Source organism: Heliconius melpomene, chromosome 15, assembly GCF_056956725.1.
Source record: "Heliconius melpomene rosina isolate 202511_hmr_F chromosome 15, ASM5695672v1, whole genome shotgun sequence".
Taxonomy (NCBI): domain Eukaryota; kingdom Metazoa; phylum Arthropoda; class Insecta; order Lepidoptera; family Nymphalidae; genus Heliconius; species Heliconius melpomene.
In genome coordinates this window covers 9343932-9371896 of record NC_140403.1, presented here as the reverse complement: position 1 = coordinate 9371896, position 27965 = coordinate 9343932, and the positions used below count along the sequence as shown (strand labels likewise).

At 32.7% G+C, this 27965-nt stretch overlaps 1 protein-coding gene across 1 annotated transcript; it reads left to right on the top strand.

Moving 5' to 3' along the window:
• LOC146531650 (uncharacterized) lies at positions 1 to 27899 on the top strand. Its single transcript, XM_085197899.1, has 6 exons — positions 1 to 253; positions 19793 to 19965; positions 20197 to 20383; positions 20576 to 20715; positions 23199 to 23421; positions 24720 to 27899. Exons 1-6 carry the CDS (start codon positions 220 to 222, stop codon positions 24806 to 24808), a joined length of 846 nt encoding a protein of 281 aa, XP_085054025.1. The 5' UTR covers positions 1 to 219; the 3' UTR covers positions 24809 to 27899.
• The last annotated feature ends 66 nt before the right edge of the window (positions 27900 to 27965 follow it).

The following is a 27965-nucleotide window of genomic DNA, read 5'->3' as shown; positions in this document are numbered from 1 at the left end:
TGCCAGTCGGTTTTCAGCTACCATCAGAGACGGACGTGTGGCTAGAACGAGAACAGCTCCATCGAACTTTTCTTATATTAGAACAATAAAGTTAAATATTAAAAGATAAAATACATTAAAATTTTATATAAAAAAATAAAGTGAAGTGAGTGATTCAAGGATTTATAATGTGAGAAGAAGTGTATTTTATTTTTATATAGTGAAATTTTGTTATCCAAGATGACCGTTCTTCTTGTTCTCGGTTTCTTTGTAGGTAAGTTCCGTAGATATGGTTATTTTATTTTGTAATAGTATGTTTTGCTAAACTTATGTTATTGGAAAAAGATACTTTTTGATGAAAATGTAGGGACATAATGATCATTTTATTATTCAGAAAATTTTACAAATGATTTATTAATCTGTAAAGTAAGTATTTCCTTACTGAATGACAACGTTTAGAAGAACCTTCGAGGCATAGCCCGCTGTAAGGCAGGTTTTTTGGTATAGGTACAGGATTCCAGTCTAGAGGATCACTGAGGAAAAGATTTTTCCAACGGGACTTTAAAAACGAGACTACATTTTATCATCCACTCAAAAGGGATTGCGGGCTACAACTAGGTAGTATCTTTATGAAAAAAAAATACGAATAAATTAATTATTCAAGTACTCTTTTGCAAGTACTTGTTGTATTTAATTAATAAATTTTATAATAAAATAGTTACTTGTTTTGCTAACAAGCTAAATATACAAATATTAGCTTTACGCTGTATCCCACATACAGCAGGGTAGACACAGGAAACCCAGGGTTCAGACAAATAATAATTCATTCCCTTGAGTGAGATCGAACTTACAACCGTCGTTACAGTGACATTCTTGCGCCCTTGCGTCACGATGGTCTCAATTGCTTTTTTAATTGATTTAAATTTAAAATAGGTTATATAAAGCTTCAGTCTGAAGTTCAGGTTCAGTTCAAATTCAACAAACCAATTATATTTGCAATAAATCAAACGCGTTAAGTGAATTTGAAGTTAGCTACGGATACTGTAATAAATTCTGTCCGTCTGATGGAACAATACTGAATTAATGTTCAAATTTTGAGATCCATTTTAGTGTTATTTAATATTTTATATCTAAACATTATTTTCCGTCACAATGCTTAATCCATTTACTACATAATTTTAATTTAAAATTAATAATAACTTTTGTTAAGCTTAAATGAAAATTTTAAAATGAAAAGTATATTTTTTTAGCTTAAAATTGTACCTCGCATACAGGAGGTTAGGCAGAGGGAAATTAGTAACCTAGTGTTAAAGCACTCCGTTTCTTTAAGACAACCTCCGATTGGGAAGCGAACCCACAAGAGAAGCGTTTACGTGTACAAAAGTATTATTATAATTTAATCAAAAATTCAACGTAGTTAAGGACATAACGAACTTACAGTAAAGCACGAAATTGAGGACAGACACTCAACACCCAATGCCTCGGAAAGTGGGACGTTGCGAAAGGAACGGAGTATCATAACACTAGGTTCTCTCTGCGTACCATGCTATAAACGGGATTTGACGTGAAACTAAAAAAAATATTATATTGACTAAAGATCAAACCACCTTGGCTCCGTCCAAGTGCATGATATTCCGATAACAATTTAAATTTATTACTAAGCAATTGCCCCGGGATAAATTGAACATAGAAAATGCGGCAACAATATTTCTGTTTCCTGCAGAAATTATATAATATTCTGATAAAATATAGCCTTCGGTCCTCCCTTCGTTGCCAGGTATTCAAATTTTGTTCAAGTCAAATTTAATTAAAATATATTCAACGGTTTACCCGCAAAATAGTAACAAATTGACAGTTATGAGGAAAAAGGCTTCTAATTCCTCTTAAAAAGGCATTGGTATAAAAAAATGGGCTCTGAGCTCTGATTGGAGATATTGCATGTTTAATTTTGGAGTTTAACGCCGCGTTTTGTCGCTGTCAGACTTACTTTATTTCTTTTAACTTTACAGTTCACGTTCTAACTAGCACATAGCAGTGTAGGCAGACGGCACCTGGGAATCAGGTGTTAAGACATTTCGTTCCCGTCGAAGATTTTCCGCCGAATTCTGGAGGCATTGCGTGTTGAGTGGCGGACTTCAACATCGCGCTTTTTTAATTTTATATTTAAATTATTATGGCAGCGTTAAATGCCACCAATCAATAATCATAGTCTTTTAAATGGAAGAAAAGTTACTAAATCCAGCTTCTTAGGATATATAAAAGCAGATGAGAAATTTTAAATTTTTATTTATTGATCGAAAAACCAATCTATTTTAAAAATTAATAAAAAAATAGGTCAGTCGTGGCGCTATCTTTGTGGGTTTAATTCTTATTCGAAGAATTTTCATTTTTTTGCTCTGCAATTCAACATGCTATACCACCAGAATTATGCGTGAACTGGGGAACAGACGTGTCTTAATGGTAACGGAATGTCTTAACACTAGGTTCCCTGTACCTAAAAAAATAAGGTAAGTAATTATGACGTCATTAATATACCAAAAGTCACCTTTGACATTTCGATAAATCCCCCATCCCGCGTGACAAATAGCTTTACACAACGACGCGCAAAGCTTATTTACTGTGTTCATATTGAATGCAAACGCGATGTATTTTCCAATTAATTGAGTAAAAAAATTCAATTAATTCAATGAATTCAATTAGTTGAAATAATAATTTAGAAGAACCTGATACGGGACACGATAGATACTGGTTGAAATACATACTTGACTTTTATTAGGTCAAGCTATAACAAAGTAACTATATAATAAAATCGAAAAATCTGAATTATATGCACTTCTAATTGTTGTATCATCATGAAACTTGGCAATTATGAAACCATCGAGCTGGTCTCATGATGAAACTGGAAGATGGCTGATGAAATCTTAAACTGCCTACTAATAAGCATATCGAGTCTGTGCTCATTCGTCTTATTAATGTGTTCTATTGAAAAAATCGGTCATACTCGCGAATACTGAGAGTTCGGTACCAATCTCAGGATTGTTTTTAATGACAAATATACTTTATAAGAGTTGACAAATTTAAATTTGCGGACGTATGCATTCATTTTGTATGAATTGAACTACAATACAAACTTATAGCTTAATTTTTATTGTGCTTAAAAGGACCGTAGATCTAAATATTTAATAACAATTTCAGATTGATACATCCACGCGATCTCAAGATAAATGCTTTGACAGACGGACAACAAATGGTCCTAAAAGGCTTTTTTCTTTTTTTTAACTATATATTTATCTGTATTTGATAAATTCTTTTTTATTTAAGCTAATAAAATATAATTATTAATATGGACGAAAAAGATGCTGCAACAGAGGAGATGACGGAATGCTTATGTGAACATTACCCTGGATATATTACTCGTTCTCATCTTAAGATTAATTATATTAGATATAATATTACATTTGTAGCCATAGTGGCACGGCGACTGTAAACGCAATGGTTTTAAGTTCAATCTCAGCTCTGGCAAAATATAATTTTCTTGTTCTTATAAGATGAAATGTGCTGTTGAATCCCATTGTCTTGACACTATTTTCTTTGCCTACTAGTTATCATCTAAATAGAATATATACATGATTGTTCGAAAAATCCGGCTATCGAGGTGTCGAGGCAAGGCGCGGCGTTGAGTTCCGCCACTCAACACGCAATGCCTCCATAATTCAGCTGAAAGTGAGGAACAGAGTGTCTTAATACTAGGTTCCCTCTGCCTACCCTGTTGTGTGCGGGAAACAGCGTGAAATCAGCTGATTTATTTAGTTTCTCATTAATATATTTTGTTTACCCCTCAAAACGAAAAGTAACGAAATTGCGGGAAAACCGCGAGCAAAACACTAGTACCTATAACAGAAAATTTTATCTTAGAAAGGAGTATTTTCATATTAATCACATGAAAATCTGTTAATATAATATTTGTAATGGCATTGGCGTTTCTCAGAAAACCTTTTGAAAGGTTAGGTGGCTTAGGTATATATGTATATGTATTTATGTGTATGTAGTAGCATACATGTGATTTGTATGTAAGTATATTTAGCATTGTTTTACCCTCAAAAAATAAGTTTCTAATTTTTGTTATGTTTCTTCTTCTTTCTTTTCTTCTATGTTTTAAAAAAGTAAAAAATCAGAAAAAAATATATAATCATGAACTTTTAGATAGTCGGTATATTCTGAGAAATTAAACTTTAACGTTAAGGGTTCTTACCCCCATTACTTCCTCTCTGTAAGAGTTAGAGACAAAAAAAAAATAAAAAACCTTAAAATCATATTTAAAATAATTCATTAGAAGCCAGTGCAGCTTTCCCATGCTTATCGATATAGCTAGATTCTTATAATATCAAGAATAAATGAATAGGTTATTTTAATTATTCTTTTTTTGATCAGATAAGATGCGGCGTTGAGTTCCTCACCTAATGTCTATAGTTGGGTGTAAGTTTAACAATATAGCGGTAGGTATCTAAATGATCTTTAACTGTACAGAGTGTACTTTTTCATAAAACCTTTATATGACGATTCGCAATGTTCGTGTAAAATGAAAGAAAACTAATAAGAATACATAGATATATTAAAATACTATTATTATTCAAAAATTACATGTTTTTTTTATAAAAATACACATTTTCAATCATCTACAAGATTCCAAAGCCAAGGCGTATTCATAATGAAAGTAAAATAACAATAATTTCCTTGCGAGTTACGGCACCAGAAATTGTGCTACGCTTACTTTCAAATTTATAACTTTCGACTGCGATATCGAAGATATTCAACAACTTTATACGTACGGTGGCTCTACTTTGAAATGGAAAGAAAACTTTAAAGGTAAAAATAATTTTATTATAGTTTTTTTTTTGTCGATTTTCTTTCTGTGAATCATGTAAGAGGATTTTAAATGTAAAAGAGGATAATAATTGATAAAAGGGTCTATTTATTGATAGTATAAATGAACAAGTATTTTTTAAATTTCACACTATATTTCGCACATATAGAGTAAGTAAATTAATTTATGATATACCGTACACCACGAAAAAAAAACATATTAAAAGCTTGTTTAAAAGGTTTTAATTTTTAAGGTTTCGTTAAGATATGACTATTTATTAATTGAGGCCGAGGGTACAAGCGTGTGACTGTAAACGCGACCTTTGTGGGTTCGATTCCTACTCGGGGGAATAAATTATTATTTATAAATATTTAAAATAACGGCACAATAGCCTCTGGTACCAAGGCAAAGCGCGCCGTTGACACTGCCACTCAACACGCTTGCAAAAAAAAATCTGTATGATATATAATTTTTTGTGTACACTATATACTAGGTGCCCTAGGGGAACCTAGGAACCTATATATACAAGGTTCCCTTGCAGGAAGCAGAAAAAGTAATTATAAGAATTAAAAGTTTATTATTTGAATAAAAACATATCAAACTCACTGTATTCCCATCATAACTTCCTACCCAAAAGAATATCTAAGAAGGCAATAAATAAGTACAAAAATGAATCATTTATTATAACAATGCTCGATGAGCTATTAATTATTTTGTATAACAAATTGCGAAGGAAATTCCTTTGAAACGGCGCCAGGATCTAACCGTCTTGGAAATTGGTGGGTTACAGTTACATTTGATCACCAACTTTATGTTTTTGATGATTGAACATTTTGTTATAGTCGTTGGGAGGAATACGACGTTATTTTACGCGTTATGTTCTTTTTTTCGAGTATATAGGGATGTTGAAGCGGAATTTAACGCCGTACTTTTTCACACAACTCCGAATTTTTGAAACATTGCTTATTGAATATAAAAATACAATACATCGTTTTTTCTGCATATCGAACTATTATTATTACATGCTAAATCGAATAAAAACAAATTCTATAAGAATTATACCAAGAAACTTTTCCTCCGACTATTAGTTTCGTACTTATTCCACTCACGGCTGGGGCTAAAAGCCAATTGTGCTTCAAAAGGTCACTCTTATCGGATTCCCAAAGCTAGATATTTCGTTACGACATATTCAGAACACTTTAGTTTATATATTGGTAAATATAATGATGGATTTTCTTTGTTGTTATATTTATTTTCGTATTAATGATATAATTTTGTATATAAAACATAATTTCATTAGTTATTATAGATATGATACCATCGGTCGGATTGGGTTCGATTTCCGGTCTGAGGAATGTTATATTTTCTTACCTAGATTATTGAAAATTTGTATATTTTCTTTGGAAAGAGGCAAAATAATGTGTCTCTAGATTTAAATGTAAATATTAAATATGTAATTTCTTCGAGTGAGAATCGAATCCACAACCTATCGCGTTTACTCACACTTTGTGCCCCTACGCCACGACTGACCTCACATATAATAAGTACGTAGTTACGTATATACTAACCCACTCTATTTTATTTACGTCTTAAAGCCTTCGTCCATTAGATGTTATCGTACCTTAGCTCCAGAGTCCACCGCAGTAATTGTACTATACGAGCTAGTTAAAAGAACAAACAAAATCTATAAACTCGATATCCTAGTGCTTTTGTTGGGTCGCTTCTTTCAGGTTCATAGTTAGTACGGATTCCAGGTGAAGTAGAATTGTTTTAAAATTTATAAGTTTTTAGTATAAGGTAGAAATATATATATTTTTTCTTGCTAAATGGATTATTTTCATGTGTGTGGCACAGCGGCACAAGCGGGTGACTGTAAACGCGGTGGTTGCGGATTCGAGTTTGAGTTTCCTATTCGGGGCAATGAATGATGACGAGGCATATCGTGGCGCTGGATACCGCCACACAACACGCAAGGTCTCGAAAATTCGGCGAAAGGTCCCCACCTTCCGGATAATAATTCCGGAAATATAACGAATTGGTTTAATATTGGGTTCCCTCTGCCTAGCGTGCTATATGCGGGATACAGCGTGAAGTTGTGAGATTTTGTTTAAATATACGTACGATGGTACGTTCAATGGAGAAAATTACTATATTTTTTTTCAGGTCAAGTAATTACGCACGTCATTCAATATATAATGTCTTGAAATTGTTAATTAAGCGGAGATTCCAATGTTTTAAATATTGTTGGATTAAGACAAATACAACATTTGGAATGGTTCTTCTCTCTTTCTAAGCGAGACACACGTAACGCAAGAAAATATATGAATCTATTTCGTACTCGCAAAATTCGATTAGAATATATGATTTTTCCTTTCAAAATTATCATAAAAATAACATTGGGTATGAAAATTTAATATGACTCTCGCGAAATATTCATTTTCTCAAGATGAAAGCTAGAGTCCGAGGAAAATAAACGAAACAAATTGTAACAAATGCGAACACAGAACTTCTATCCAAATTAATTCCCAAAGGGACTTGCAGGAAAATATTTTTCTTTGACTTCTTCGTTTTAAAGAGCTCGCTAAGATAATAATAATAATATTGTTTTAAATTGTTGAAATTATTGTATTTTGTATGAAGAGATAATTTTCTTAATTGATACTCTTAGATGTTGTCAGCATATTTGGTGGTTTTAGGTTCGGTTCTCAATCTTGTATTTATCGATTTATGTAAGAAGATCATGCAATGTCTTTTTAATCTTTTGTTCTCCGTCTGATTGGCCTGAATATTTGCATTCGGATTCGATTATATATATTTTGAAGCGTTTTTAAACATTTAACTTATTATTAAGAAGGCAATCGTGGCGCAGAGGAACCACCATTGGTTGTAAGTTTGATTCCCATTCCAGGAAATGAAATTTTTAATATTTTCATTATTTTGAATTATTTCTATTTTTTCGGCCTGGTAATATTAGATTTATTTAATTAAAGAGATTTAGAGAAATTTTTACGACTCGAATGTTTAAAATAATTCGTTTTCATTATACAATTGATTACTATCTAACTTTGCTATATTTCATTAGTCATACTGCATGTAAGCTTTTAAGTTTCATATGTTTACTTAGTTCATAGAGTTGTTTGCCCTTCAAAGTTGATCAGCAAATGCTAATTGAATGGACTCATCTATATACGAGAAATGGGAAATATTCTAAGTAATTACACGATTTGATTCTCAACTGATATATAGTCTTTTTCACGCTGTATCCAGCACAAGGTAGGCAGAAGGAACTAGTGTTAAAACATTCTGCTCCCCTCTCCCTAGTGGGAATCGGTCCCACAATCATCGCTTAAAGAATCACATTCCTATTTGAAAATATTTTAAAGTTTTTCCACACTATAAAACGAAAAATTATAGATTATCATTATAATTATTATTATCAACTACGCTGTACCCCGCATGTAACAGGGAAGGCAGAGAAAGCCTAGTGTTAAGACACTCCGCGCCCCACTTTCTGCCGAATTCTGCAGGTATTGCGTGTTGAGTAGCGGATCTCTAAACCTCGCTTCGCATCGACGCCAGGGCGAATACATGAAAATATTAAATACTTCATTTCCTCGAGTGGGAAACGAGACAGCCTCTTGTGCTTCTGTGCAACGACAGACCTCAGAAGTAGTACTTAGCTATGCTTATTTACTACAGGAGCTGAATCACAAGTGAAATCTACTTAGATAACAAAAAGCGACCTCAGTACATTTTATATTATAGATAATACATATAATGGAGCATGATTAACTCGCTCTGGGATTCTAGCGGACCGCACATTAGCAATACGGCTAACTTGAGTTTAATTAATATCTAACATTATTGTTATAAATGCGATTTGAGTTTGCTGTTTGTCCTAAATATAATTTGGTTATTTGTTTGTAATTTTTTTTGTCAACTTCACGCTGTATCCCGCATACAGCAGGTTAAGCAAAGGGAACCTAATAAAGACACTCCTTCTTCTTCCTGGCATTAATCCCGGCTATTACCAGGGTCTGCCTTCCTACTTAACCTACTCCACTTTGCGCGATCTTTTGCGTTCTCGGTGGTTAGACCATTGGCTCTCATGTCCTGCATCACGACATCCAACCAGCGAGCGCTTCCTTGGGCGTCCGAGAGGTCGCGCCCCAGGAACTAGTATAGCAAGGCTAATAAAGACACTCCGTTCCCCACTTTTTGCCGAATTCTGGAGGTATTGTGTGTTGAGTAGCAAGACTCAACGCCGCGCTTTGCCTCGATACCAGAGCGAAGAAATGGAAATATAAGAGATAAATAAATATTTCACTTCCTCGAGTGGGGATCGAACCCACAACCGTCGCGTTACAGTCACACCCTAGTGCCTTTTCATCAGAATTGAGAAGTCGTAATCTAAATCTGCAGGCAATAGGGTACTGGGAAGTAGGTCAAATTGAGCTTGCAAGATTTCGTACACACTAACACGGGAAGTTAAACAAAGCTTATAATTAATTTTACGTCCTTCGTTTTTTCTGTTATGTTTTCAATACATTCTGTGTTGATTATTGTAACTTAACACCACCAAGTGAAAAACAATTTAAAATTTCATAATTCTATTTCATATTTCTCTAAAAAATTACATAAATTTCCATACTGACTGATGAAAACTTGTAAATTCGTGCAGCCTATAAAACGAAAATACGGAAAAACAATAAAAATCCTCTATTTCCTTTATATTCAGCATTTCATAATTCCATTCAGAATCTTAAGGAGTTTCGTTACTTAGCTTGCACTACAGTGCTTGGTATGCAAAGCTCCTGGGTGTAGCTTTATCTTGTAATCCGGGATTAAAACGACCATTTGATTAACGAAGTGAGTCAGATATACAGGGTGGTTGCAGAATTGGAAGTTACTAATGTTGTTCTTATTATTATGTTGTTAGTAGAAAGTTCCAAATTCTCAAATGTTACTGTATATTACAGGGTATGTTATTTTTGCCCGACTGCGGCGAAGCTCGAGGAGGGTTGTGTATTTAGGCTTTGTATGAATGTATGTTCGTTTCTTTGTTCCGTTGTAACTGTTAAAACAGTGAATCGATTTTGATATCGGTTCATTGGTTCTGACATTTAGTCGGGTTTTTGTTTTGTTTATAATCCACTCATTGTAATATTAATTATTTCATTATCTCCCTCTGAGTATCAAGACAAAATACGGCGTTGAGTTCTATCGCTCAACACGCAATGCCTCAAAAATTCTTGCATGAGTCTCTTAACATATCGTTTTTTCTACCTACCCTGCTATAAGCGGAATACAGCGTGGGGTAGAAAAAATACAATTCATTCTAATAATATTTTTTTTATAAAATCCACTGGTATACCAAATCCCAAAGGTTACAAATTCAAAATATCAGTTGGTACAGCATGTTCCAGTCATCCCCTTATCTGTGAGTGACAGGTCTACATAGTTTGAAATGAAAGCCTGAAACTGACAAAAGAACCTATACGTACATGCGTTCTCTGTTATATAACGAAAAATGATTAAAAAAGAGATCGCTATAGATTTAAATACAATGAATAATTAATTTTAGTAGACTTTTCTTCGTATTATTTAAATAATAATGTGAAGAAAGAAATAATGAAAGAGTTTTTTTTGTAATGTTCAAAAGTCATGTAATAATTACAATAATAAATACTGTTTTCACATAACCGAGGCCATTATTTAGGCCACATTCCGTAAACTTAATGGTTGTAGGTACAACGCAAATACATTATGTCTCGAAAGTTGGATAAAAACGAAACGGACCATATTTTAACACCAGGTTCCCTCTGCGTACTCCGCTATGCTGAAAAAAGCGAAACTTTTGCAAAAAAAAATATTTATATGCATATGCTAGGTTCCCTTTGCCTACTCGCTAGAACCCGAGAGAAGTTGAAAAAAATAGGTCTTCGGTTTTCTGATCTGGTTTTAGGGCTATTGAGCTAACTAAGCTATTTTATGTAACTTGACGATTTAAACGCGTTTCTAGTGATAGCCTAATTATAGAATATTTTGATTTCTATTTTTGATTAGAAAAGTCCGTGTCTAAAATCTCATTACAAAAATTTCGTTAAGGCGAATAAGAAGCGATTTAATTGAATAGTTTGTACAAGTCGTAACTAAAAATGGTTTTTTTCAATTTCTTTGGCTACTGCGACATTCGAATCGAAATCAGATTAAATTGCTATCTCATTCAGTTTTTAAGAAGACACCCATTTATTCGTGATTGGCTTTACGTTTATGTTCGTTTTTTGCTATTCTACGAGTGTCCTAATATAAGAGTGACATTGTTTTTTGGCCATAATGTTAGATATCAGTTTAAAGAAATTTTATAGAAAAAAATTCGCTTTTTTTTTTTATATTATCTCTGTTATCCATTGTGCTTTTATCATTGCTAGTTTAAATCCTTCAAGGATATAATAGTAATTGATTATTATTTATATTTCTTTTCTTAAAAATCTAATCTCTAATTTCGTCTAATCCTAACCTAACATCTTAAAACCGTGTTTTTTTTTCATTTTATATTACATATTTGCAAATGATAGAAATGTTTGCTAAAGTTAGGAAGGCCCTGTGCCTCTGCGGCACAATGGCCTCTATAACAAGGTTTTGAGACCAATTAAAAATTCTGAATACTACATGGTGGTTGAAAACAATTTGTTTAGTTTTAACTGTTAGGCCAAAAGCTTGGTTTTATTGTTTTTTAGCTTCACACTGTATCATGTACATGGCAGGTTAGGAAGAGAGAGAGTTACCCTGAGAATTCACACACTTCTTGTTCCTATTTTCCGCGGAACTCTGGTAGGATCGCGTTATAAGTGGTGGAATTGAACCCTCAACCTGTGCCTCTACATACACAACGACTGACCTCAGATTAGATTTAAAATATATGAACATTAATTCTAATTTAATGTCAATTAAACACTAATTAACATCTCCGGTTCAAGCTTCTCATTTAAACATGTTACATAAGCGGAATCTCTCAATCATAGTTAATGAGGAAGGTAAATTGCGTAAAATATCAAAGCTTGAAAGGTATTACAGTTGCGAGTAAAATGATTCGCGTTGATTGTTCCATTTTATCAATTAAATTTAATTTCAACTGACTATCGATAATTTATGTGTGGATTCGGAGAATTTTACTTCGTAAGTAATGTTATTATTGGTGATATGAGAATGTTATGATTTCTTTTCTCTATTTAAGCTAGTGGTAAGACACTCCGTTCTTAATTTTCTGTCGAATTCTATAGGTATCGCGTGTTGGATGGCGGAACAGTCGACACCAGAGCGAAGAAATGTAAATATTAAATATTTAATAACCTCGAATGGGAATCGAACCCAGAACCTGTCGCGTTTACAGTCACACATTGTGCACCTGCATTACGACTACCCTCAACTATATATTTTTTTGTTTTCTTATTTTACTCCGCGTCGTATCCCGCACATAATAGGGCAGGCAGAGGGAACCCGGGAACCTCGTGTAAATACCTTATCATGACTTATTTATAAGAAATAATGAAACTGAATGTTTATATAGTATGTAGTTTTGTATGTACTTTTACTCAACATAATATATTTAACTATTTTTGCAACCTATTATAGCCCAAAGCAATGAGGTATGTAGCTTTCATACAAAACAAAAAAAAAATGTAAATCCAACCAGTAGTTCCAGAGATATTAGATTATAAACAAACAAACAAACTCTTCCGCTTTATAATATCAGTACAGATATAGATTATATAAAGCACGAACTCATTTTATTACATTTTTCACTAACTACAATATAATTAAGAATTATGGCGCTTAATGTACCGAACTGTTATATCACAAAAGGTGTTTGGCAATGGCTATTAAATTATTCGTATTATAAATTTAACATCATTGTAGCGGATGATATTTAACAGTAAACGCGGTAGTTGTAGGTTTGATACCCATTGCAGCATGCGGCGTTGGGTTCCGCAAATTAATATACGCTAAAATTAATTTAAAAAGAGAGAACAGATTAGATGTAGGCAGAGCGTGCTAGAGTTACTAGCACGCTCTGCCTACATTATTACATACACACGTGTTTAGATTGATCAGCTTCACGTTCTATCACGCACACAGCAAGTAAGGCAGAGGGAACCTAGATATTGCGTGTTGAGTAATAAAAATAATTAATTCCCCCATATGGGATTAAAATTTACAACCTTCACGTTAACAATCAGACTCGTTTTAGCTGCGCCTAATCGGTCTGTAGATATTTTTTTAAATGATTTTCGGCAGGTAGAGGGAATCTGGGGGGTACATTATTAAGTAAGAATCTCCGTTTCCATTAAGACACTTCCATTACGCCGACTTCTGGAGGCACTGAGTGTTAAGTAGGGGAAGTCAAAACCGCGTTTTGCGAATAAATAACATATAGTTGCACGTTTGTATCCCTGCCACGACTGGCCCCAATATTTAGTTAAGTTATATACCTATGCTAATATAAGGAAAAAATGATAAGTAATTTTAGTCCAATCAAGTTTATATTACAAAGTAGATTCCCTTATTATCACTCCAATGAATGGACCTAATTTTGTAAAAGTTATACAATAAAGTCATTATTGTGAGAGAAAATGGAGATCTTCTCTTAAACGAGATGTTCGGTCGTCGTCTGTACGCTTTCATTATAGCAATTATGTGTACGTTTGAAAATGGTAATGTTTAAACTGAGGTTTTAATTAATGATTTTTTTTTAACTTCACGCCTACTCTGCTGTATGCAGGATACAGTCCTGCACATAGTAGGGTAGGTAGAGAGACCCTGGGAACCTAGTGTTAATATACTTTATCACTTTCCGCTAAATTCTGGAGGCATTAAGAGCGAGTAAATGAAAATATAAAATATTTCATTTTATCAAGTGAGAATCGAACCCATATCCTGTCGCGTTGATAGTCGCATACGCTTTTACTCACACGCCACGACTGGCCTCAAATATTTTATAAGTTATTTTTGACCTGTGGTAAGACTAGACGCAGCGTTGAGATCCATTTCTCAACACATTATGGTTTTTCAATGAAGGAATTTAATGTAGTGTTTTTTATAAAAGAATATTTTAAATACAAATACGAGTATAACTCGCGTGAACGAAAATCGAACCTCGAAAAGCGTTTTCAATCTATAAAGAGTTATTTAACCACAGTGCTATAATATATGCGTTTCTTTCATTTCCTTTATTAAAATAAATTCTTTTACTTTACCTTTTATTATTAAAAAAAAGAAGAAAAAACCTTACAGTCATAACGATTAAGTAACTTATTTCCCTTAGGATTGACGTTGAAATATTATCTTCCATCAAAAGATAGGAACGCAATGCCCGGAAGTGGTAATTTATATTTAATACTTTATATTGTTCAGGTCTTATTAAGTAAAGACAGAGGCACAAGCGTAAGTGAGGCGGTAGGTTGTAGGTTCGATTCCCGCTCGAGGAAATTAAATATTAAATATTTTAATTTTATCTTTTTTAAATTTTATAAATCTTCTCAATACGACCTAACGTTTAATAATAATTAGATATTCTACTTACAAATTTAATGCAAATACGTCTTTGTTGCGCCAAATTAACTACATATAAAATTCTTCTGTTACTGAGTAACTGACTAAAAACGCGAAACTTCTGGCCGTATAAGTCTGCCAACTAAATACCTTGGAGAGTGTAGAGAAGTACTTTCCCGAAATTCCTAAGAAAACTACTGGACTTATAAAATTTAAATTATAAGTAAGTTTGGGAGTATAAGGAATCAATAAGGGAAGATTTCTGGAAATTCCAACTGAAACGGGAAAAAATCATAATTTACCATTTTTTTCATAAAAGTCGACGCAAGCAAGGTTGCGGGCAACGTATAGTGTACATATAAACTAATCTACGTAATTTAGATTGAACTGATAGTCCTGTCCTTTGGGAATAACATGTCATTAACAACCTAAGACCTTACTAATCTTGTGACATAATAATATTAATATTTACATACTAATACCACCGGTATTGTGGTTATCACACAATCGAGGCTGTCGTGATGCAGGGGCTCAACGCCTGCGACTGCAACGGTTGTGGGTTCAATTCCCACTCGCGGGAATATTAATTTAATATTTTCATTATCTCGCTCTGGTAACGAGACAGGGCGCGTCGTTGAGTTATGCCGCTCAACGCGGAATACCTCAAGAATTTGGCAGAAAATGGGAAACGGAAATGACTTAACACAAATCAAGGTTCCCAGGTTCCCGCTGTCTATACTACTTTGTGTGATATACAGCGGGAACCTAAAAAAACATAACTAACAAATATTCATAGAAAAAATATACAGGTATAACTTTAATATACATAAATACGAGGTTTCTATATTTTAGTATTTTTTCAGATCCATTCTCAGGTGAGATACTTTCATAACCTTTCTAAGCAAACTCTAATAACATTTAAAATATTATTTATTATTATGATACCGCTACACCGTTTGTACCTGTATTATATAATATTCTGGAGCATTTGGACGATTTCCTCTTATAGCTTTTAACGTTTATTGGATCATACAAAATTCATAAAGCTACATAGACTTTAGACCTAATGGAACTTTTATATTGAAAAATTCATTTTCTTAAATTTTGTATAAATAGTTTCGCTCTTGTAAAAACGCAAAACACGGCGGTAAGTTCCGCTACTCAACACGCAATATCTGCAGAATTCGGCTCCGTATTTATAAACTGCTCCCAATTCTAAGATCGAATTTGAGATGCCGTTTTCATTCATAAATTATACGTGTACCTTATTTCTTACATAGCAGGGAATGTGCGGGATACAGCGTGAAACTAAAAAATATCCTGATATTTTTTACATAACTTCATTCGAACACTAACTAACAAAAATTTACTGATTGAAATTCATATATCTAATAACTTACTGCCGAAAATAATCTATATAAGCCGCTTATAAAAGTTGAGCTGAAAATAAATTTGTACTAAATTGAACCTATCCTAGTGCAGTTGTGGAATGTATATACTACGGTGGTAGCGCCTTCGATAATAGTATACATATATGTAAAGAATATTGTACTTATCTAAAAGGCAAAGCACGGCTTGAGGTCTGCCACTCAACACACAATCCCTCCAGAATTCAGCGGAAAGTGGGGGACCGAGTGCCCTAACACGTTCCTCTGCCTATAGAGAACTTCTCGTGGACTTACAGCTATGAAATTTGGCACGAACTAAGAACTTACAATACAAATAAAATAAACAATACAAAAAAATCCGAAATGTGCAAATATATATTTCAAAGGACAATATTATTACAAACTTATATTTGTAATTTAAAATGACTGTATATGCCCGTAAATCGGCACAGAAGCCTCGCTGGGGATCTCCGACTCGCACTTCCTTCACATCTTCACATCCAAATTTTTTATAAACCATAAACTTACTGGGTGCTTATACATACGTTCACCCAGCAGCATTTGCCGCAAAATTTTCAAGTACCGGAGGCAATTGTTTTTGCAGTGAAATATTACGTTTACATAAACAGTTAGTTGTTAGTTCGTGGAAACATGTAAATCTGTGTACAGATTTTATATAACTCGACTCTATGCTATGATTAAATTAGTTTCGCGGACCAAAGTTTTCGAGTTTTTCATAGTTCATACATGCTCTCGTTGCCGAATGGAAGTTGACTCATTAATATGCTTTATATATGTTATACTAGCGGACGCGCGCAGCTTCGCTTGCGTATTTAAGGGTGAATTCTAATAACCCATGAAACATGTGTTCAATGAACTATTTTTAAGAGTCTAAATATCAAATTTTATAAAAATCGGTGGCGATTTAAGATTTTTCCCATACAAACTTTCAACCCCTTATTTGCACCCTTAGGGGGAGAATTCCAGAAAACCATGAAACATGTGTTTAATTATATACGTTTAGGGTCTGAATTTCAAATTTTATAAAAATTGGTGACGACTTAAAAAAAACCTATACAAACTTTCAACCCTTTATTTGCACCCTTAGGGGTAGAATTCTAGAAAACGATGAAACACGTGTTCAATTAAATACTTTTAACAATTTAAATTTCAAATTTTATAAACATCGATGCCGATTTAAATTTTTTTCCATACAAACTTTCAACCCCTATCTCACCCCTTTAGGGTTAAAATTTTTCAAAATCCCTTCTTAGTGGATATCCAGATTACGAAAGTAAGCATCTGTCCAAATTTCACGTTTCTACGCACAGCGGTTACGGCTGTGCGTGCGTCTTACCTCAGTCAGTGAGGACAAGTCCTTTTATATATATAGACTAGTGGGCCCGGACGCGGCTACGCCCGCGAAAATATAAGCCTAAATCATTCAAATAAGTTAAAAAATAATAATAAGTGGAGATTTATTATTAGAAAAAATATCTGAGTAACCGAAATGAACAAACCAAAGAAGTAAAAGTAACTAAAGGAAATTATTAATATTAGAAAAAAAAACCTAAAGTTTGCTGTGCGCGCGTACTAAACATTTTTCTATATTAAATAATTATTAATTTTTGCGAACAATATTAAATAAAATCTCAAATGATTAAAATTACGATATTTTAAGTGTATAACATCGGTATAGATAACCGAACTGAGATAAATTAATTATAAGCAGCAAATAATTACATAAAAAATAATAGTAATTCGAAAATCTATAAAAATTTACAAAATCATCAAAGTCATCCGCCCGTTCGCGTCGGTCATACTCATATTATGCCGCCCGAAGGCTAGGTCATTTGGAATCAGTCACATCTTAATTATTTATTAGAATGTTATACAGTAAACTATAATTTCCATCTAGATGAAATGCTAAAAGTGACTATTATATTTATTTTCATAAGGATGAATATCAAATTATAGAAATCATCTAATTTTTGTTAATGATTTGTATAAAGAGATTTGTACAAATCTATATCGGCGCGCACCATGTATGCATTAAGCAAACTCACTGTGGGTGACGTTTTCTTAAAACAGCAAACTTTGCAAGCCGTTGCTTAGCAACGCGTAGCGACGATTGTTATTAACATGGCGGAATAAATTCCTTGTCAAATTAATTATTTTAATATATTGGTATATAACGAAAATATTACAAATATGAGAAAAAAAAAGTATCCTATGTTCATCCCGGGACCCTCAAGTATCTCTATATGAGTATTTTATCACAATTAAATTAGCGGTTTGGCCCTGATTGCGGAAAAGACAGACAGACAGACAGACAGACAGAGTTACTTTCGAATTTATAATATAGGTATGGATATTGGTTATTAAATTGAATATTTACATATTATGCAGTGGCCGTTATAGCAGAGGGGGAGAAATGTGTGTGATTGACGAATTTGATGGTTGTGGGTTCGATTTCTACTGGAGGGAATTAATTATTGAAGTCTTTTTTTGTTCTGGTAACTTAACTTTAACTTTGGGCGGAAAGTGGGTAGTGGAGTGTTTTCACATAACGTCGTTACTGCCTTCAATTCTACTCAAGAAATTGAACGTTCTATCACCTACGATTACATGCAAATCTTTTAAAACACAGGATAAAAGTATAATAAAATATATCATTTCAATTTATTGTAATAAAATAATAACTGAAAGCGATGACTCTAAATATCAAAATGATGCGGCATATTAATTACTTGATATTTCAGTGAAATACGAAAAGTTATTTTAAAACAATTTTAAAGTAACTATTGTCTAATCTTAAGGCCAGTCGTGGCGCAGGGCCACAAGAGTGACTGTAGCATCGATTCCCACTCGGGGAAATTAAATATTTCATATTTTGATTTTCTTCGCTATGGCGGGAGTTCCGCAATTTAATACTCAACGCCTCAAGAATTCGGATTCGGATGATTTTTTTTGCTGTTTTTATAGATTGGTACGGAAATTTTCGTACGCGAATCTGATTCGCACGTGGCTGATTTTTCGATCATAGTACATACATATCTATCTTATACATTAAAATTTAAACACACGTCCACTTACTTCAACCCAAAAAAATATTAAATAATATAAAAAAAAACTCGTTACAAAAAAGTTCAATTTAAATTTCAATTGAAAAATTAAAATCGTTGTTTTACTTCGGATCCAATGTTGACAACTGTTGAATACCAACTTGGTCTTGGCTAGGCATGAAACTCATCCGTAAAAGCAATTCCCGTGGTTACGCTAATTTCTTATTGCAACACGAATTTTCAACTTTTTTAGCATTTTTAACATCTTTTATTAGGTCTTGGTTACGTTATAACTACGTAATTTTTTTTATCAGCTTCACGCTCTATCCCGCACTCAGCAGGATAGGCAGAGGAAAGTTAGTGTTAAGACACTCCGATCCCCATTGTCCATCAAATTCTGGAGGCATTGCGTGTTAAGTGACGGAACTTTGTAAAGATGGATGTTTGTTCCACTTTCACTCAAAAACTACTGAATAGATTTAGATGGAACTTTACAGATATATCAGAATAACACAAAGGCTGCAATTTATTCAGGTTGCTGGTGCAATATACTCGTAATTAAAAAAAAGTGAATTTGACCTACTTGCAATTATTGCATAACTATGAAATGGTGCAGTTATATGTAACATATCATAAAGCTACTCTGATGATGGAGCTAGGACCTGAAGAGTGGAGTTCTTCAGAGTTTATTAGTAAACCACTGAATTTTCATATAATTTATAGCTTCGAGCCTACTCTACAGCACTCGTAGCGCTTGGTCTAGCGTATTTTTTTACTATTTATTATGTTATATTTATTTCAGTTTGTTTACTTTTGACATACACAAAAAAAACATTTACTCGATCTGGTTAGACAATTGTTATTTCCCCATCTAGGAAATGAACCTGCAACTGTTTTACTACATTTCATTTTTCCAATACTAATATACATTTTCTCTTGTCCAGCGATAGCAATCGCGCACAACATAACCTACCTGGAGGTGCCACAGTACGGAGACCCGCGCCACGACGCCCAGCTCGTCTGCCACTACGTCAGCGAGAAGGGTGACCCAGCACTCCACTCTGTCAAGTGGTATCGCGATAACAATGAAATATTCAGATACACGCCTGAACAACAGGTTAGTTGAATAAGTTTAACTAGCTAGCTAACTTGTGTTTTACTGTAATAGTTACAGTACTGCGAAAATTTTATATCAATTAATTACTAAATAAACAAAAAGAAATCGATTTGAATCGATTAAAATCAATCATTAGTTCAGTTGTTAATTGCGTGCCAGTTGAGCACCTGTAGTCTTCGACCAATAGATCCAGTAAATGCTTTAATTAAAATAATTTCTTCTTATATACAGCCGCCTACAAGAACATTCAACACGACAGCAGGAAGTGTATCCAAAGGCTTCTGCAATGTGCATAGCTGCTCCATCAGCGTTATACTGCCTAAGCGATATAACACCAGGATCTCCTTTACTTGTGAAGTGTCGACGGAGGGTCCCAGGTTCGCCGTTGTCAATCAAACGAAGTATTTGACAGTGGCTGGTAAGTTGGAAGCCATATTTTGTTCACGCTGCATCCCGCATACAAGGTAGACAGAGAAAACTTTTCGACTTTTCTCCAAATTTTACGAGGCATTGCGTGTTGGGTGACGAAACTCAACGCCGGGCTTTTTGCAAGGTTTTTTTAATACTTTTTAATCATTAACTTAATATTTTTTTTATAACTTTTCTTTAGTAACCATGAAAGAAGATCCCGTCATAACCGGCGTTCCAGGCAGTGTGCAGCTGGGTGAAGATGTTCTACTTAATTGTACAACAAAGCCATCGATGCCGGCCGCTAATATCCTGTGGTATGTCGACGGGAAGCAGGAAAAGGTATATAAAAATGTCATAAAAATTAAATTAAATCAAAAAGTTAATTTTTGGGCTATACTGCAGTCGGGTTAAAATTAAATAATCTAAAGCTTAGATTATTTTCTTTTTATCCTTGCTCTAATTTTATAATGACTAAACTCAATAAGTTAACACAAGACTTGTACAAAAACTTTTTATTTCAAATACTTGCGAGAAAATAGAGTGCTATATAACTGTTTTCTCTTTTTATTTTCAGTCCTAGAATACAGTACAGATAATAAATAAAAATAAAGATTACACTAAAATTATAAATCTGAACAGTTTGTTTTGTAGAACACACTTATCTCAGGAACTATTACTAATACTAGATAGAATCGAAATGTTATTTTTGTATTGTATAGTCCACTTATGGAAGAAGACATTCAGACAGACATTTTTCATTTTTTTTCATCTTTTTTTACCGAGAGCTACCTATTGCACTTAAAATTCGTCAGGTACCTATTATTTCCATTTGACCTCGCGGCCTACGTGCCAGAAGAACATAAAAGGATATGGAGAGGGAACCTGGGAACCTTGTATTATGACACATTCCACTGAATACTAGAGACATTGGGTGTTGAGTAGCGCACGCAAATAACGTTGCGCCGAGCGTGAAAATAAAAAGTTAAATATTTCATTTCCTCGAATAGGAATGGAACCCAAAATCTTTTAAAATATTAATTATTTCCTCTCAAAAAACTCCACTTTAAAACGGGATATCATCGAAAAGGTGATAATTAACAATGTTTTTTGAGTCGACACGTCATCTGAACTACTCTATCGTATAAAGCGTGAAGTTATTTATTTAAGAGATGTATTCTGTTCCAGTTTTACCGATTTATTCGATAATTCCATTGTTTTAACGGTTTTCTGTTTTAAATAGGTTTTAATTGTATATATTTTTGGATGAGCAAAAACAATATTTTGCTGGCCTTAATTATTAATTAAATTTTATTGTAGATTCGATGTATTACATGGAGCGCGTTTATTTTTAGTTTCATGTTTTTTTTCGTGTATAGGCAAACGTAATCTAACACTTTTTGCGAAATTTTTAAGACATTGTGTGTTGAGGGGCGGAATTCAACGCCGTTTTTTCTCAAGCAGAAATGGGAAATATAAATAAGCTATTCTCCAAAATGAGCATAGGAGTCACGACCATCGCGCTTACAGTCATACACACCTCTGTTATACGATGACTTCAAAAGTAATAAACAAATTTAAATGAAACCGTAAACAGAGTTTTTGGTAATCAAATAGCTATATACGTTAAAGCATTTAAATTAAATAATATTTGTTTTGGCACAAGCGTGTGAATGTAAACGCAACGGTTGTGGGTTTGATTTCCATTTGGGGGAGTAAGATATTTAGGATTTACATAGGCTCTGATGACAAGGCAAAACTTAACGTTGAAATCCGCCACTCAACACGTAATGCATCGAAAACTCAACGGAAAGTTAGGAACGAAAGTATCTAAGTTTAAAGAACTTAGATACTTTCGTTAACCTGTAATATGCGGGATACAGCGTGTATACACACTAACTTACGTCCTTTTTTTGCGAAGTCGGTTAAAGAATATTAAAAAGCATAATTTAACATAACTAATATTATAAAATATAAGCATTTTCTTCCAAGTTCACTATCGACTGTTACAGATCGCGACATTGCTCGTGACGTTTCTATAAGACCTCGCAACCAACTAGGTCGCTTCAACTTTAATATAACTCCAATATATTAAATTTACTTTTAATGTTCTACTTGAAATATTGACTTGAATATTCAAGATAGGTTTTTTAGCCATCATGGCGCAGAAGCTCAAGTGTTTGACTGTAATGTGGCTGGGGATTCAATTCCCACTCGGGGCAATCAGTACATTTTTTCGCTCGAGTACCAAAGCAAAGCGCAGTTTTGAGTTCCACTACTCAACACACAATGCCCCAAGAAATTGGCGGCAAGTGAAGAACGGAAGTGACTGGATGACGAACGGAGTGTTTTAAAACTATTTTCTCAGGTTTCTTTTGCCTACCTTGCTATGTGCGGGATACAACTAAAAAAGCGGCCCGCTCGCGGTTTCACCCGCGTTAACTATGTTATTATTAATTTCTGTCTCCATGGCTACGTCCTAATGACGACTATGCAAAATTCGAGACTCCTAGCATTTGTAGTAATGAAGTTTCATACAAACTTTCGACCCCAAAAACAACCCCTTAGAAGTCGAATATTGCAAATTCCCGTCTTAGCGAGCACCTACGTCCTATAAATAACTCCTATGCAAAATTTGAGGTTTCTAGCACATGTAGTTTCTGAGATTTCGTGATGAGTGAGTGACCTTTCGATTTTATATATATAGATAAAAATAATAACCAAAAAATATACATAAATCATAAAATTAAGAATAAGTCATCATTTCATGAAAAAAAAACCAGATACCCAATTCATAATAAACCATATTATATATTTTTTACCAGGGCGACCCATGGCTAGACAGCGGCCATACAGAAGTCTCCCCTCCCGACGACTTCGGCCTCCGCTCGAGTTGGAGGGCCCACCGTGTGAGAGTGACAACCATCAAGGGTTCCATATCAGTGAAGTGTGAAGCTAATCAACCAGCGCGACCACCGTATATCAGGTCAACTAACGCTACTATCGTAGTAGCGAGATCGCCACACCTGTCTATGTATACTGCTTCGGGTATGTTATTTTTTGTGGTATTTCTCATAGTTTTTTTGCAATTCTTACACGTATATTTAATTAAATAAATAATATTAATCTATCTTCTCAGTTAATAGATATTCCATACATTGTATGGAAAAAAATACGTTAGTTTCTCCTATTTGAATAAACAAAAGACCTTGAATTTTCGCCATTCAATATAAAATACTTATATAGCCGGAAAGTCAAGTACAAAAGGAAAAGAAAATCAACAATATTTTTAAATAAATATATGAAAATAGAAATAATTTGTTTTCAATAAATATATGATATAGGAATATAAAATGTCGATGCCATTCGTAGCGCAGGGAAACAGGCGCGCAACTCTAACACGACAGGTTCTGGGTTCAATTCCCACTCAGTAAAATGTTATTATATTTAATATTTTTTGTCTTTTAGCTTCGGTGCCGAGGCGAAGCGCTGTTGACTTTTATTTTATACGCAATGCCTCCAGAATTTGGCGGAAAGTGGGAACAGAGCAATTTAAATAGGAATGTCTTAACTTAGTGTTAGGACATTCTTTTCCTAAATCTCAAATAATCAAGTTTTTAAACACACTTAAAAGATTTATTAATTGAAATTGATTAATTCATACTTTTAGCCCAAATTACGTATTGACCTAAATTTAAATTACACAGAATATTAATAGCTACGTACATTTAATAATTTATATGAAACGAATCAAACATAAATTGAAAACGTTTACAAACCAATATTTTAGATCCAATTTGGTATATATGTATATGTATATATTGATATATATTTGTGTATTGAATACATAATTCGTTATAAAGTAATAATTAATGAAATGTATATCAAAATAATATGAATAGTCGACTTATTTCGGAATAATTAAATTAAAATAAAACGGTGTACTGTAATGTACCCACTTGTTTAATATATGTGATGATAGTGAGTTCAATTCCTAACTTATATATTTTTATGAGATTATTTAATATTTTTTATTTTTATCTTCTAGATTCCTACATTTGTCACTACTAATTTGTCGTAGGGACACTTGTAAACAAATTATAATGTAGCTAGGCTCTGTAACAGAAACAAATGTAACAAAAAAGCCAAGTTCAGTACATAGTTATCACAAAGTCATTTTTGACATTTATTCATAAATATATCGATATTATTATTTAGATTGGTCTTTGTTTTTTTAGTATGGTAACCTAAAGCAAAAATAAATTATTAGTTAATTATTCCATAAATATATTACACAATTCTTATTAATTATAGTAATGCCTTACATAACTTGTCTTTGTCCGCAGGTTCTAGTTCCGCCAAGACAGCAGTGGTGTTGGCGTCGTGTATCTCATTTCATATATTATCTAAATACAGTGCCTTGAGACAAGATTAATGGTTAGCAACCAGGTGGTTATTGTAAAAAAGTATAGATTATAGGTAGATAATTTTTTCCACCCATTCGATATTTTGATGTTTCGATTTTTCGGTTTTGTACTATTAATTATAATTAAAATAAATAAAAAAGTTATAAATGTAATAAAATGTTCTTGCGATCATTGTTTCTAAAACATAATGTAATATAATGAATAAAAAAATAAAAAATATTTAAACAAATTATAAACATAACACTTCTAATAATATAACGAAAATAGTAACGATGTTCTTTCTTCTGACAACTTTTTGTTATATCGATTTTCTATTCGATTACTTGGCACTTTAAATAAATGTACAAAAAACGATTATTACACAATTAAATTGTGAAATATTACCAACAATGTATCTTAAACATAATCTCAACCATTTTATATTCAAAATCCTGTTAAAAATGTTTTATTCTGGCGTTTTTATATTCTATTTTAAACGTTGTAAGTTTTTATTGCTATCTTAAAAGCTTTGTTCTGGCCCCGGCTGGTGCAGACAAAAGGCTATTAAACGAGAACTCGATACAAATGATGTCACTTTCGAGCGTAAATAATTCTTTTCAACTCTATGACTTGGGTTAATTTCATAATTTAGTAACAGTCATGCTCTAAGTTTGTTTCATTTGTATGTGAAATTTCTTTGTAAAATTTTTTTATTTACATTCTCTGTATCATTTTTCTATTAAGGCTTTTTGGATATGAAATTACAAATGGATGATGTTATAATTAAAAATGTTTATTTGATGTGTAAATCAGGTACGATATTAGAGATTTTTTAGCTTTTTTTTGGAATTTACTTCATTTACTTTAATAAAGTATTTTTTAATAAGTTGTTGCATGTACAAGGTATAATAATACCTAATTAAAAGATACGTAAAATAATTTAATTTTGTAAATAAAACTATAATTATAATACAAATTAAAATAATATGTAAGAATGGGTGGAAATTCAATTCAGAAAAAATATATTGAAAAAATAAAAATTAAATTATTCTATAAATATAGCAAGCACTGAATTTCGATGTTTTCTTACACTTAAAAATTAAAATTAAATATATATATTTACATATGTTACTACTGAAATGGTGTAAGATCGTAATATTGTAATATAATGTAAGGTAACTGTCTAACAAATTGCGGCGTTGAGTCCTGCCACTCAGCACGCCAGGTCTTGAATCCGAATGGTAAGTGGAGAACGGAGTGTCTTAACACTAAGTTATAGTTTTCTAGTAACAATCGTATAAATAGAAAAAATGCTTGCAACGAAATTCTTACGAATGTCTAAAGGCCTATTATTATACTTTTGTGTATTATACATTACATACACTGCAAAGTAATTGCTCGTTTGCATTGAATATGTTTAAAACATTTTTTAGTTTTTTTTATTAGAGATATATTCTAAAATCCAATTAATTACTACTGCCTTTAAGTTAAGTGTCGTAATATCTCATCTATTTTATTATTCTTAACTATTAATTAATTGAATAAGTCTAGATGTCATTCGGTCCATGTTTTACATGTTATACATTTTTATTATATTTTTTTTTTATACCAATCAAGTAGGTACTGTATTTAAGAATAGAGCCATATTTTTTTTCCAGAACTTGGCACCAAACACTAAAATTTACGTGTGATACCAAGAAAACGAAAACAGTGATAAATCACTTAAAATCGAGAGAAGTTTCTATAATTAAATTAAAAAAAAATGCATTAAAAACTTCCAATCCTTGCTACCATTGTATATGTATCACGGATTAACCACTGGAACAAAGCTCCTTATCGTACAACACTAAAATACAGCTTGTATTATACTTCAATGAAAAGTAAAAAGAAACACTTGTTTACGTTAAAAAATAAATTGTGTTCGTGGAATAGCTATTTTACTTTTAAAAGTTTAAAATTTTATTATAATTATTATACAAAAGTAGATTCTTATAAAGAACTAACTTTGAAGTTTCGTGATTATTCATGCTTCATAGAAAATCTATGTTTCAATCAATAGGTTTTAGTAAATATATAAAATGGTACAATTTCTTAACTAATATTATTTAGATATAAAGCCGTCGGTATATTGTTTGGCCATCAACATGACCGTTGTGGATTCGATTATCATTCAGGGGATTGATTTAAAGTGTTATTCTTAGATTTTATTTAAGAGATAGGGGCTCGAGTCCCGTTACATATTTATTTAATGCTTCCTAAAATAACAAATGCAGGGAAAATAGATTTTCTGCACACGGACAAAAATATTTATAAAAATCCAAGTAAAATAGGAATTATAACAGTATACCATAAAGTTTTATTCATATAAGCATTTAAGTGATTTATTGAAGAAAAACATTAAAAAAATCTCCATCTTGGATAAGCTCCACGCGATATCGCATCGCATATATCAAGATTCACACTTAAATAACACAACTGTATGTCTTATCCTATCCTATATCTTATAAAACAAAGTCGCTTTTTGTGTCTGTCTGAACTTTCTAACTCTTCTTCTTCTAAACCACAAAACGGATTTAGATGCGGTTTTCACCATTAGGTCGAGTATTTCTCAGAGAAGGTTTATATATAGTTTATTATTTGTACATTCTTATGTAAATTAACATAAATACGATAAATGTGTATAAAGTCCTACCCGCTGAGACACTTTGGCGCATGCGCTGCTTTAATGGTAAATACTACATGAAAAAAATGTACTGGAGTATTGTTCCTCTTAATAAGATCTACAAAAAAGTCCGCGATGGCATATTCGTATCTTTTAAGAATAACGTGTAGTGATCATATTTCTGTCTAAAAATAGTAATTTCAATATATTTTTTATTGTGAGGGATATTTTTCCAAAATGGTATTAATCCTTATCCTTTAAAATACTTTATTAAATTTCTACGTTAAACGAAGATAAAATTTGCTTTCTAAACTATTTCGAAATTGCGAATAGTTTTAGAGAAAAACGCATTTAATTATTGACACATCACGCCGTTCACACATCAACTGTATCGAGTCAAGTTTCACTTATCCCTTACTCTCAGCATATAAATAAGTATATTAGTTACGTTGGCCATTTAATGTAGATCAAAACTGTCTTTTCTGTTTTTCATTTTAATCAGTACTTTAGAAGTTCTTACAATA

Bases quoted from the DNA above. Each gene is read 5' to 3' on its own strand.
- LOC146531650 (XM_085197899.1), top strand. From the start codon at position 220: ATGACCGTTCTTCTTGTTCTCGGTTTCTTTGTAG. The intron at 20,384-20,575 runs GTAAGTTGGAAG...ACTTTTCTTTAG, and splicing joins GAAGTATTTGACAGTGGCTG to TAACCATGAAAGAAGATCCC. The intron at 20,716-23,198 runs GTATATAAAAAT...ATTTTTTACCAG, and splicing joins TCGACGGGAAGCAGGAAAAG to GGCGACCCATGGCTAGACAG.